Raw genomic sequence first — 13618 nt, 5'->3', positions numbered from 1 at the left:
CCAGTAAAACAACGTATACTTAAGAAAATACGTGTTCAACCTCCCATCCGATGTCTATTATTCGAACTTGAATATAATATGCCCCTCGCAAAGGGAATAATCTATACATGTGTTCTGTCATCTACGGAAGCTGGCTGCACTCCATATTTTTGACAGTAGAAAATCTAGCTAAAAGCAATTTAATACATTCTCAAAACCTTTAGATCATTGCCAAGGCTGAAAGAATTTAAAGGTATATATATCAGACAGGATTTTAGAAAAAGTCTGCAGTCCTTTCCTATTAAGGTGGGAGTTTGATCCCGAGTTTTTCGTACTCATTCCAATTTTTCCCCCTGCGAGATAAAAAAACGTCAGGAAGCCAATTGCTTTGGGAAACTACTACCAGGGAAGGGTTAGGGCTAGGCCTAGGGCATCCCCTCGAAGAGTTGCATTTTATTTAAAATACTGTAGTCATAAGTGTCCCGCAGACACCTGCCTGTTTTATTTGAAGATGAACCTGAGGAAGGGGGAATGACCTCACGCCTAGAGATTTTTTTTTTCAGAGACTAGAAATTGTTCGTGTGGTAATTCATGGTCTCCTTTCAGGTAACTGAGTAGAATTTCAAGGCAGATGCTTGAGGCAGCAATGCTCTTTAGCACTATCAGTGTTTTAAGAGCCAGGTGTGATTAATCGGTCGCTCACTTACAGGCTCACCATTTGGGGGGGGGGGTTAGAGAAGCTCTAAGACTGACCCTAACAGAAGCTTTGGGTCTGAAGTCTGGCAAGAGTTCAAATATGGTACCCTCCTCAAGCCGCCTTGAGCAAGAAAACGGTAAAAGGATTGGGGAAGCTTTTAGTGAAAGAAAAAAACGTCCCGCCTTATATTGCTGAGGAACTTGTCTTGCTGATTGCTCTATTTTAACCGCCTTTAACAGTTGCGGTCGTTTTGAGTGCTTTTTGGCAACGATCCCACAGCTTTTGGGAGGGTGGTTTCTATTACGTGTGTGTGTTTTTTTTTTAATTGCTACTCTGGATGGGGTGGGGTGGTGGGTGGGGGGGAGAGATAGAAGAGAATTGAGTTCTTGATGCTCCGACCCGCGGGGTTGTAAAAGGAAAGGAAACCTAGTCGTGTTTGTTTTACTCACTCCTCCATGGCAGCCTGCGAATCTGAGGACAAGCAAGCTAACTTCTGCTTTGGGGGATGCTGCAAAGATTTCTCTTGGTTCACATAGTGGGGTGAGAGCCTCTATTTGACAACTTCTCCTCCCCCAATCAATACCAATGCTCATAGGGCCCTCCCGGGTGGATGTTGGTGAAGAGGTGGAGCTGCGTGTCGATCTTGCTAGCAGAATCCGGTATTGCATGTGGTCACTTGGAAAGCCCAGATAAGCCTCTCTTTCTCTTTTTTTTCCCCCATGCCTTGCTTCACTGCAAGGGGGTGGCCCTTGGAAACACCTTATTTTAACATACGGGCTATAAATACTGTTCTGAGATAGAGAGGGAGCGAAAGACTGCGGTAGGGCACCAGGACGCACGCGGAGCCGGCTAGCCGCCATAGTTGAAGTTCGGGGTGAGTTGCAGGGGCGGCTTATTTTGCGCTTATTTCGGTTCTTCGGCTGTTTTCCATTTGCTGCTTTGAATGGAAAGGGCGGCGAGGCGATTCTTTGAAGTAGAGCCTGGGTTTTCTCACGGTTTGCGAGGTATACATTTGGGATTGACAGGAGAAGAGTTACTTCAGACTCCCCCACCCCCGCGCCTTTTGCATTGAAGGAAGTTTTATATGCACGGGAGGAAAGCAGATGCGAGCCAAACCGGGAGTCTACTCCCTGGGTGGAGCTGGCAGTCCAAAGGCGCTGTTAAAGAGACGGGCCTGTGTGGCTATATATAAGCATTTTCCAACGAAACGAAGGAGACCGAGATACTGCGCTGGCTTCTCGGCAAGATGTGGAGTAGGAGGTGACATTGCGAAATGGCTACGGAGGAGAAATACCCGAGTGAGATTCTGCTGCTTGTTCCCGCGTGTACAGAGATGGGGACAATGGTTATTTCGGTGCTTTGGTTGTGCTTATCAGTGCTTTCCTTTACCGGTGTATTTACAGAAATGTGCTCAGTTTAATTCGGAAAGCGGTGGGGAGGGAATTGCATTGATGGTACATGAAGATCGGGATGAGAAGAGGGTTGTTTCTTTTTACTCCAATAATTTATTTTAGGCATAGAAACAATAATACAATTATAAATTGGAGAAGGAGCACTATGGAGAAAGCTGTGAATTTTAAAAGAGCCAGGCATTTGATGAAAGGCAAGGGCTCAAACCAGCTAGCGGACAGGCAGAGCTGATACAGCATGGGTTTGGGGCAAAGCACGGACTGGTCTCAATCGCCATCTTTTCTCTTTTACAGCCACCCCTTGCAGCAGAGGCTTTCTTACGCTGAGCCTGCATTGTACCTAATATTTGAGAAAGAAAGTTGGAGAAATATCACTGAACCCTTGGGAGAATATTGTACAGAAAAGGAAAACAGTGGTGGGCTTCCCTTTTGGAAAATAAACTTAACTACTTGGCAGCAGTTTTTCTCACTGATTCCATCTTAACAGCTAGAGCTTCCTTAAGGTACTTCTCTCCTGCTTGCTCACAGTGCACCTTACCCAGCAATCAAGATGATGCAGATCTGTGACTCTTACAGCCAAAAACATTCCCTCTTCAATGCAATGAACCGCTTTATTGGAGCTGTTAACAACATGGACCAAACAGTGATGGTGCCCAGTCTTCTTCGGGATGTGCCTCTCATGCTGAATGAACTGGATTCAGGGGGTGGTTGTGGAGAAAGGGAGCCCCAGTTGACCCCCAATGGCAGTACCTATTGTTCTTGCAGAGATATGTATAGTCACTATATGTTGCTCAAATCCATTCGCAATGACATTGAATGGGGTGTATTGCAGCAGGCAAATGAGGAAACCACTGGAAGGAAGAAGGATAAGCTGAATGGGAGCTCTGGTGCCATGGACATAAGCCGAGGAATCCCTGAAGAGGAGGAGGTGGAGGAGGATTTAGAGAAGCAATTTCATTATCACCTGAGTGGGCTTCACACTGTGCTCTCCAAACTTACCCGCAAGGCCAATGTACTTACCAACCGCTACAAGCAGGAAATTGGAGTCAACAACTGGGGGCACTGAATGGGGAGGGGGAAAGCACTGTCTGCCTGTTCTGGTGACAAGTAAAAAATAAAAACAAATAGGGGAAATAGGTATTTGGAAAGGGCTAAGGAAGAATGCAAACAAGAATAGTGTGTGTGTGTGAGAGAGAGAGAGAAAGAGTGGGAGATTTAAAAATTAGAGTATATCAAGGTCAGTAGTAAGCGTAGGGTGCAGTATAAAATTTTGTGTCTTGGAGAGAAGAATACAAAGATAAAGGGACTTTTTATTTTAGAATTTTACTGTTGACTACTATAACCTTTTAGGGAGGCGGGGTGATAAATTTCTGCCTCAACTAGCAGGCATAACTAGGCAGCCAAGTATAAAGTTTCCAGATTCTGAGGACTCCAAATGATGTATAATGGCCCTGGCCAGTTACTGAAAGAGTTTGTTGTAATTCTTGGGAAACTGCACAAGTGCATGTAGTGGTGGCAATTGTAGAGATGATTGTATCACTTCTTTCCTGATTTTGCACTATTTTTGTAACAAATATATGTTTGTGTGGATGTATGTAAGAACCTATGAATTCTCTGCATGCTATCAGAATTGTAGACATCTTTTTATCAACGCAGAAAAATTATATTAACACTAGTTAAACATGTTTTTAAATATACAGGGTGAACAGTTATTCATCTTTAGATACAACACTTTCCTTATTGCATAGAATTGGTTGAGATGAAACTGCAAGTATGCTACTTAAATTATTTTTGCAGTGGATAGAGCCAGTTAATGTCCACTCATATTTCAGTGGAGAGTAAAAGCAATTACTTAATGTGCACTCATATTTCACTGGAAAGATAGGGTCCCATTATTGTACATGTATTGAAGATTATTTAAACTTTTTTATTCAGATATGGAATATATTCTAAAATAAGATATATTGACTAAAGTTGATGTATGTTTGTATACTATGGCTCCACTTGAATTAAATGCTAATGTTTACAACTCAGGAACTCTAGGTATTCTTTACAAGAGAAATTACTCTTTAAATTGTTTTAATCAATTTATTCAAATTGATCGTAGGAGCAGTATTCTCTGTTCACAGCTCTTATTCCATGGAGCAGATGATCCATGGAATTGCATTATATTCCAAATTAATGTATGTATATGCTGACTTTCTTTGATTAAATTCAAAGCAATGCAAATAGGGTTTCTCAGGACGTTTTCTATCCAAGCATTACATTTTCAGACCTTCCACAAAGTGGCTGTATTGTGTGTCTTCCACCCATCCTCTCTTCTGTATCAGACAGCACTTCTAAAACTCATTTATGTCCCAAGAAATCATCTATTTATTGGTGCTGTTGACTTTTTTTTAAAGTAAACACTCACTCCTGTTCTTGATGTAATATGACAGTGGCTTGTCCGTATCTTATTCTAAGATGTTTTTCAGCCTACATAATCAGTACTACACGCTTGAAATTTATTCCTGGTTTTCTATCTGCATACTAGTTAGATTCAACTTTGCTTAGGTTTCTGAGCACAGGCAAAGTAGGTCTGATATTGTAATTTGTAAATGAATACCCATTTTGTAGTAAATCAAAACAAGATTAAAATTATTCACCTTCAAGATATACAAGATCTTTCCATATAACATAGTTTTCCATATAGTATATACTCCAAACTTATATTTAAAAAGGTATCAATCTATCTTACTAATACATAATCAAATTTACATTGCCAAAATTATGCTTGCTATAAATATTGTAGGTTTATCAGATGTAATTTATTTTACAACCAATACAGTTCTTTGAGTTTAAATCAAGATTTTGAATATTATCTTTGAAATAATTATAATACTGAAAGAATAGGCATAGTTATTTTTCCTTCTATCTAGACTTATAACCAGTCCAAAGTAATTATATTAAGATCCTGACTAATCCTTAGTCATCTTATACCTTCTTTATACAATAGGCTTATTGATTGATCCTTTCAAGCCTACCTTTAAATTGTGATTTTTAAACCATGCAATGTTAAAATGTAGAGAAGATAGAAGGACCCTTCAAGATGCAATTATAACTTTTAACTTGCTTAAAATGCGGTACTATTCCATATGTACTGCCCTGGATTACATTATAGTTCAATGGCAGCGAAAAGATGAAAGATAAAATCTGTTTAAAACTAAGCAAGAAGTTTTAATTTTTTTAAAGGATATTTCTAGATTACTTCAAAAATAAAATGGCATAAAATGAAATTTAGATTTCCTGTAAACATTTAAAAAATCTACAGCTAAAATGAATTGAATGAGCCACCAAGCCCATTTAACTTACAGCAAGGGTGTCAAACTCATGGCGTCACGGTGGCATCGTGACGTATCGGGGGTTTCTTTTTCCCTTCGTTAAACTGGGTGTGGGCGTGGCCAGCGCATGGCAATTCCAGCCTGCAGACCACGAGTTTGACAACCCTGATTTACAGGATACTTTTCCACAGAACTAAAACAAGGTGTGCATTCATTTTGTTATTTTTGACACTTGTATCTTAGAGCAAGCAGATAAGAGTCTTCAGGATTCTAATATACTGTATATGTCACTAGCAACACAATACTATTGTCCTGTTTATGGAGCATGTGGAATAAAACAGTTATGTCATCAACCCAAATCCTTAAAAGTCTTACACAAAGCTTTTTTATGCTAAGTAATATCTATTTGGGATATTTATAAAATTAATCTCTCTTCATAGTCCACAAAAGAATCCCAAGCAACATGCATAATGTTGCATGTATGCAACAATATTTATAAAATTTATAAAATATATAACTTACAGATTTTTTAAATAGAAGGATCACAATTGGTGATGTGATGGCTTTCCATGAAACACATCCTTGAACCTGCAATTTTGTACTCAGATTTCAAGCAGTACTATTAAACTCAGTGGCATTACTTTTAAGTTGGCATGATCATGCTACAAGTCTTTTCTTTTCTAAAAACCTCCCAGCATTATTCCATTATTTAAAAAATAAATGATATAAGAGATAGATTAATACATTCTGAAAATTAAACTTTAAATAATTGAGGGGAATTCATATTTGCCCTTGTATTTGAAGCTACAAATGTCAACAATGGTTAAATGATATATCACTGGGATTTGGGGCAAGTATTTTTTCATATTTTTACCAAGACCTAGTTTCAGTAACTGGAATCCTTGAAGAATTGTGCTGATAGGACAGTAATTCTTTAAAACTACTGCTTAAGTGTAATCCATTTTAATTTTCTATGATACTCTGGCCATTATGTAATAATTTTTAATGGTCATTATTTCGTGATATTGGACAAAACTCCATTAAATATTCCAAGTACTGGTAAAATGGTAGTTCATAACCATTCCTTACCCAAGATAAGCTGTTCCCATAGGGGAAACTCCAATATAGAAGTAAGTTATGAATGTGCTTTATTATATATGTAGTACACTATAGCAACATATGAAACGCCTTATGACAAAATCTTGTCTATTTTGGTTGGCTTTTAACATTTCACAAACAAATTGGATATGCCTCTGAAAAATATAGTGTGTGTGATATATCACTATGCTTTGGTGTCTGTCTCAAAGTACCCTCCTTGAAAAATATTAAAGATGTATAGGCTGAGACAACTTCACAATTTCAGTTCTAGGTCTTGGAATTATTTTTTTAATCTGTATATAAAAATAATAGTAGCATTAATCGAAGTCAGTTCAAAACAAACTACCCATCCCTATTCTCTATCATTAGGATAAGTATTGGGCATGTATAGAATCTCTGATTTGATTGAAGAGTCTCGCCTGTTTCTGTTGATAAATTACTTTCATTTCTAACATACTTCAACCTATTTCCCTGGCTGCTAATCTGATAATAACAATGCTGTTATCCAAATAAACTGTTTCTCTGTCATCTGCCGTGTCCTGATCATGTTACGTGCCTTGGAGTCTTTGCCTCAAGGCTTAACCTCTTAACAGAAACTTTCAAAAGTTCACTGGAAAGTTCAAGGCACAATTGCTATGAGTGAAAAGGATTAGTTTTTCTAGATTTAAGTTATCCAAATTATCTAGTTGGTTCCATCATAAGAATAGGGGTACAAATAATTCATTTAATAAAATACAGTACATGGTCAAATAGATTTGCATATGATATTTATGAAATTTTATTAAAAGAAAACATTTCTTAAGCAAATGCCTTTCCGTGTAACCTAGAGAATATTGGATATTTACCTCTGTTTCTAAACATTGTAAAAGGTTTAAAATTGGGATTTGCACTGCAATATCTTGGGCTTTAGGCAGTTTCAGATAAATCACATTATTTCACTAAAAGCATTCATGAAAGGGCCTTTGATTAGAAGAAGAATTCATTAAACTTGCTTTCCATGTTTTTGGCAATTAAGCAAGCAGGTTGTCAGATGATTTTTTTAAAAGTTCTTTTTTAATTAACCAGTCAGAGCAAGATAACTTTAATTTATCTAAATGAATCAGGAGCAAAAGAGCAAAACTTTTTCTGTGACCTGATCCTTTTAGTATGTGATAGACAATTTCTTTCAATCAGGATTGACTAAATTGTAACAATCTAAAGCCAAATATGTGTCAGCCCTGCAGCCGTTTTCCTTGGCGTCTTCAGAGCTGCCACAGCAATGGCTGGGAGAGCTGTGGGAACAGGAGTGTGGAGGTTGAGATAGCGAGGGTTTTTTTAACCAAAACAATTTTTTTTCCTCTGAGAACCAAGGATGTTCCCTCCAGATGTGAAAAGACGGGACGCAAGTCCGGATGAACTTTGGACTGTGGCCTGATTGGGCCATGTGATGGTCTGAAGGGGCAGGAGGAGGAAAAAGTTTTGATTTCACTAGGGGGAACCCCGGGGGATTTTAGATTTGGGTTTCCCCAGATGTGCCAATATGACATGCCTAATAAAACTGTACTTTGAGGAATATGCCTGCCTCGGAGTTTTGATTCTCTTGGGGGTGTTACTTGGAACCCTGACAATATGGAGCTACTGTATAAATAAGAGTCAGTTAACCTATAATGTGAAGAACTGGACATATAGCATGAGGAATGGGAATGAATAGGGTACTATGGGATATTTGCTGTTTAATAAAACTTCCTGTACTACCCAGAAACATGCACACAGTTTCGGAACTGCTAGGGGCATAATGGAAAAATTACCAAGATATTTGAGTGAAGATATAACGGTTTTCAGCTATATAAAGGATTGTCATTCAGATGAGGGTGTTGAGACAGGGCTGAATCAGAACCAATGGTTGAACTACAAACAAGTAGATTCCGGTTTGGCATTGGGAAAAACTTTCTGATGTAAAAGCTGTTAAACAGCAAAATAGATTGCCTCATGAGGTGGTATTGTTCCAACAATCACCCCTCTCCTTGCTGTCATGTGACCTGACTTTGGGTGCTCAGCAAGATGGCTGCATTTACAGCTGTTTGCAGTGTCCTGTGGTCATGTGGCCATTTTTTATGATGGTTTTGCCTAAAACTGGCACTTCCAGTTTTTAGCAAAACCCCACCCTAATGAACAATGAGTTGCTGAATGACCATGGTATTCACACATACAACTGAGGCATTTGATTAACAACCGCTGCAAGTCATAAAATTGAGTTAGTCATGTCTTACCATTTTAATGAACATTACAACTTCTGATCATAATGCACAGGCTACTTTACTGTCATAACTCAAGGACTACTGTAAATAAATTTGATTAATAAATTAATTAACTCAAGCTGCTTACATATACTTTCTGTTTATGATAATTTATAGTATCTTCACAGTTATCAATATATGAGGTCTATAAATTTCTAGATTCTCTTTTTTCATAATAAGAGTACTTGCTTTTCTCCAGTGTTTGAACTTTGGCATTTGACTTAAGAATTTATTTGAAATAATACATAAAGTTTTGCCAAGCCATGGGGTTCATTACACTAGAAGACATTTCATCTGAGCTCATCTGACATAGATATCAGAGCTGAAGTCACTAAAGCCTCTTCCTTCTGAGGAAGAAAAGCCCGAACTCCAATGACATCTAATATTCTTTTTGAATAGACCTTGTTTTATTTTATGTAAATAAAAACAGTTTAGTGTAAACTGCTCGTGAGGCTCATTTGTTCTAGTAGATTGTAAAAGAGATAAGGTTACGGTCCATTGAGGCCCCCTCTATCACAATTGGTAGCAGAGGATGGTTTTAAACCTTATCACAATCTACTAAACAAAAATGCCCACTCTCAAGCCAACGCAAAAGGCAAGGATCGTAACCCGAGCCTTCACCAGGTGCACGGCGCCCCAACGCCAACCAACGGAACCTGGGGCCAGGGCGACTTTGGCTGAAGCACCCCAGGCATCCATCGCACAGGAGACCAGAGGGATGACAGGTTCCAAAGCAAGTGTCCTGGTTTGCGAACTACTCGCCACCGCAAGTGAGCACCCTCCGCCGCAGAAGCCGAGACCAGAAGGACCCGCCTTCTGGCCTCGACCATGAACCCGGCAGAGAGGGACGAGATGAGGTCGGCAATACTTCAAGCATTCGGCTTGCCAGCGGCAAGCAAAGACCCGGTTGCCAACCTCACCGCCCTCCTACGGATCATAACCACAGCGACAGTGGTGAGGGACAGGACTGAGATCCAGGACAGCGCCGGATCGGTAAGACCCACCCAGTCCTGTCCCGCAACCCCTTTTACCGCTAGTGAGGCAAAGGCGGGAAACTACAAACTGTCATCCTCAAGTTTCCCGCCAAAAAGCATGGCACCCAGCCAGCTCCTAATTCAGGATGGCCAACTTAACATGGCGCCACCTGTCACCCTGTCAGCTACCAGCGGCCCGCAATGGTGAGCGGGCACCGGCATCGAGGCCACCCACTTGGCAGTGCATACCGCTGCAGTGGCCCAAAGCGACCAGCCAGCTGAAGACCTAGCTTTCCTGGCAGCAGCGGCACCACTGGTCCCAGCCATGCCGAGCATTCCACTGGCCCCAAATGGGCCCGCGCCCAGGCGACCAACCCGGTCGCGATGGCCCAAACAACAAAATCAAGAAGCTCGCCTACCGAGCTTGAGATCTCAAATGCGATCGAGACACTGACAGTGGCCTTCAGGGCCAGTTTCTGTCCTTTTCAGAACTTACAGCACCATGGACAGCAACAGCTATCTGTTTCAATGCCTGCAAATGCAAGCATTTTACCGCCTGGATTTAAAACTTTAAATGGAAAGAATCTGAAGGAGTGGGTGAAAGGGGTTCAGGTGATTCTGATGAAAGAGAATGTGCTGTCATTATTGTTAGAACCTCCCCCTAAGCCCTGGACTCTGGAAATTGATTTATTGCACCATAAAGCCTTTTGTATTTTGTTATTATCAATTGACCCAGCATTATATCCAAGTATTCCACATAATTTGAGTATATGTGAAGTCTGGGAAAAATTGTTTAATTTATTCTATTGTAAAAATTCAAATACAACTAGCAGGATTTCCAGAGAATTCCATTCTGCTAAATTGAGGGCAGGGGTGGATATGAATGAGCATCTTTGTGAACTCAACAAAATGAGGGAGGAACTAATTTTAAGGGGCGAGCCTGTGTCTGAGCAGAGCTTAATCAGCATTATAATTAATTCTTTAGAGTCTAGCTGGAATAATTTTATTTCCCAATTGAATAATACCAGCTATGAGGGTATGTCCCTGGAAGTCCTGTCTGGTAAACTTATTGCAGAAGACAATCTGAGGAAGGACAGGGCGGCCTTCCACAGGAAGGAGAGACCACCAAGGAGATCTAATAGCCCTGAAAGGATCAACACTGTTGGGGAGTCTTTTAACTGTGGGTTCAGGGACCATTACAAAAGAGACTGCTCGCGTAATGCCAACGCCAGGGCATGTCAAAGGGCACCTTCTGGTGGTTGGTACAGAAGGAGATCACCTACCCCACATAGGAAGCCACAAGACAGCCCTTCCAGCCAGAGAAGGGGCAGGTGGCCAAGGAAAGATGACAAAAAGGACAAATTTAACTTCACCAACAATTTTGCTGCTGTGGTTGAGACTGCTGAGTCAAAACTTTCAAAGAAGCAACGTGGACAACTGTGGCTGTTGGACAGTGGGGCAAGTAAACATATTGTAAGTGACCGAAAATTATTTACTGAATTAAAAGACCATAAGTCTATGGTCAAGGTTGCCAATGGCATAAAAGCAAGGGTCACTGGTATTGGGAAGGTGTTCATCCCCGGGCTTGGGGAGGTTAGTGGTGTCCTGTATGTACCTGAAATTGATTACAACTTGCTTAGCACCATAAAAATAAGTGAAAACACAAAGATAGAAGTGTTGTTTACAAAAGGTACTGCTATAGTCACCAATGATAAGCGTGTAGTTGGAGAAGTTTTAAAAATTAATGGTCTACCCTACTACTCTTCAATTGTGAGAGCTGAGGAGTCTGAGGTCAGAAACCAGGTTAGTGATTATGACGGTGATGATGGATCTCAGCCAGAATCAGAGGGTGAAACCGAGGGTCCCCAAGGAAAGAGGGGGTGCAACTACAATTGTAAATATGATTCGAGAAGTAAAAAGAGTGTGAGCTTTAATTTGGAACAAGGCAATGAAAGGCCCGAGGATGCCAATGCAATCTCTATTGGCAATCCACTCCATGATGAGTGTGGTCACCTCATGCATCGCAGAATGGGTCATATGAGTTTCCCTGTGGTACAGAAAGCATCTGAGTACTCCAATGGAATTAGAATTAAAAATTGTAATACTTTTTTGGATTGTTCCATTTGCAGGAGTGCAAAATCCAAGGTAAAGCCAGCGCCCAGGAAATCAGAGAGGCACTCTGAGCGCATATTCCAGTTGGTGCACATGGAGTTGGTGGGTCCTTTGAAACCCTCCATTGGTAAGAATTGTTACTTTTTGAACATTGTTGATGACCATAGCAGGTTCGGATTTGTCTATCTCCTCAAATCCCAAAATCAGGCCTTATCCAGTTTAAGGAGTTCTGCAGTCTGGTTGAGAATCAGCACAAGGTCAACATCCAGAAGATCTTGACCGACAGAGGAACTGAGTTCAACTCAGCTCAGTTCTCTGATTGGCTGAAGGAGAAGGGCGTAGTCCATTTGCGTACCGCCCTTACTCCACTTTTCAGAACAGGGTGGCGGAGAGGAGAAACGGTGTACTGCAGGCGATGATGAGGTGCGCCCTTGAGGATGCTGACCTAGATTTCTCATATTGGGCGGAAGCTGCTTTGTATGCAAATTACACTCTCAACCAGGTATGGCCCAGTGTGGTGCAAAAGACCCCATATGAGGTATTGTATGGCCATAAGCCAAGATTAACACATCTTCATGTATTTGGAGTGATGGCCAATGTCCATATACCCAAGGAACTTAGAAAATGGGGGATAAAGTCTCAGTTAAATTAAGATTCGTTGGCTACGAATCAGGCTCTAAGGCTTTTAGGTTTGTGGACTCAAACAGAAAAATTGTAATATCCAGGTCAGCTACTTTTCACGAGAGTACAAATTGGGGCAGGATTCATGCCAACGAGATCCTGACTCCCAGCCCTCCTCGTAATTTGAATAAACAGGTAAAAGATGTGTCGAAAATCCATCTAGTGATAGTGACACATCTGGCTCTGAGGATGAGGGAGAGCGCATGCCCTCCAAACCTTTAAAGGGAATCCTCAAGAAAAAGAAGGGAGTAGCCTGGAAGAAGGGGCACTCCACTCTAAAAGTTCAGAGTAGCAGTGATGAGGACAGCTCATCAGATAGCTCTGATGCAGGTGAGGAACCAATTAATAGGCCAGTTCGATCCACTAGGGGTAAGAAGCCCAAGAGGTATGAAGATTCTGTTACCTCTGTTGATCAAATCTCGACCACACCTCAAAGATATGAGGATGTGTTAACACTACCTGAAAAAGAGCAGGAGAATTGGCGTACTGCAATGGATATTGAATTGGACAGTCTAAAGAAGTTAGAGGTATTCACACCAACAAAACTACCAAAAGGCAAAAAGATAATTGGCACTAGATGGGTCTTCAAGAAAAACCCGTTGAGAAGGGAAGTTTATTTATAAGGCGAGGTTGGTTGCACAGGGTTTCTCACAGAGATTCCCTGATGACTATGTTGATACCTTCTCGCCTACAGTGTGCCCGGAGAGCGTCAAGACTGCGCTCACCATAGCTGCCATACACGGGGAGAGTGTGTACCAGTTTGATATACAAACTGCCTATTTACACGCCAAATTGGACAAAAAATTATATGTCAAAGCTCCTCAGGGTGTAGATCATCAGAAAGGTGATGTTTGGCTCTTAAATAAAAGCCTCTATGGTCTCAAGAAATCAGGCAGGAGGTGGTACGAATGTCTTACCAAACGTCTAAGGCAGATGGGTTTTTCTGCCTCATCGGCTGATGAATGTGTGTTCATCAGAAGTCAACAGGGCACCAAAGGAACCATTTTGGTTTATGTAGGCGACATTTTGTACATCTGCAAATCAGAGAGCAAATGTAAAATATTCTCTGACG

General features: G+C 40.9%; 1 protein-coding gene across 1 annotated transcript; it reads left to right on the top strand.

Annotated features, from left to right (window-relative positions):
• Positions 1-2484: 2484 nt before the first annotated feature.
• On the top strand, positions 2485-3279 carry MID1IP1 (MID1 interacting protein 1). The gene has a single exon (XM_034423818.3). The coding sequence runs from the start codon at positions 2636-2638 to the stop codon at positions 3149-3151; it is 516 nt and encodes a 171-aa protein (XP_034279709.1). The 5' UTR covers positions 2485-2635; the 3' UTR covers positions 3152-3279.
• Positions 3280-13618: the final 10339 nt, after the last annotated feature.

Source organism: Pantherophis guttatus, chromosome 5, assembly GCF_059756535.1.
Source record: "Pantherophis guttatus breed Tessera chromosome 5, ASM5975653v1, whole genome shotgun sequence".
NCBI classification, from domain to species: Eukaryota; Metazoa; Chordata; class Lepidosauria; order Squamata; family Colubridae; genus Pantherophis; species Pantherophis guttatus.
Note: the sequence above shows the minus strand (reverse complement) of the source record. Positions and strands in the feature narration are given on the sequence as shown.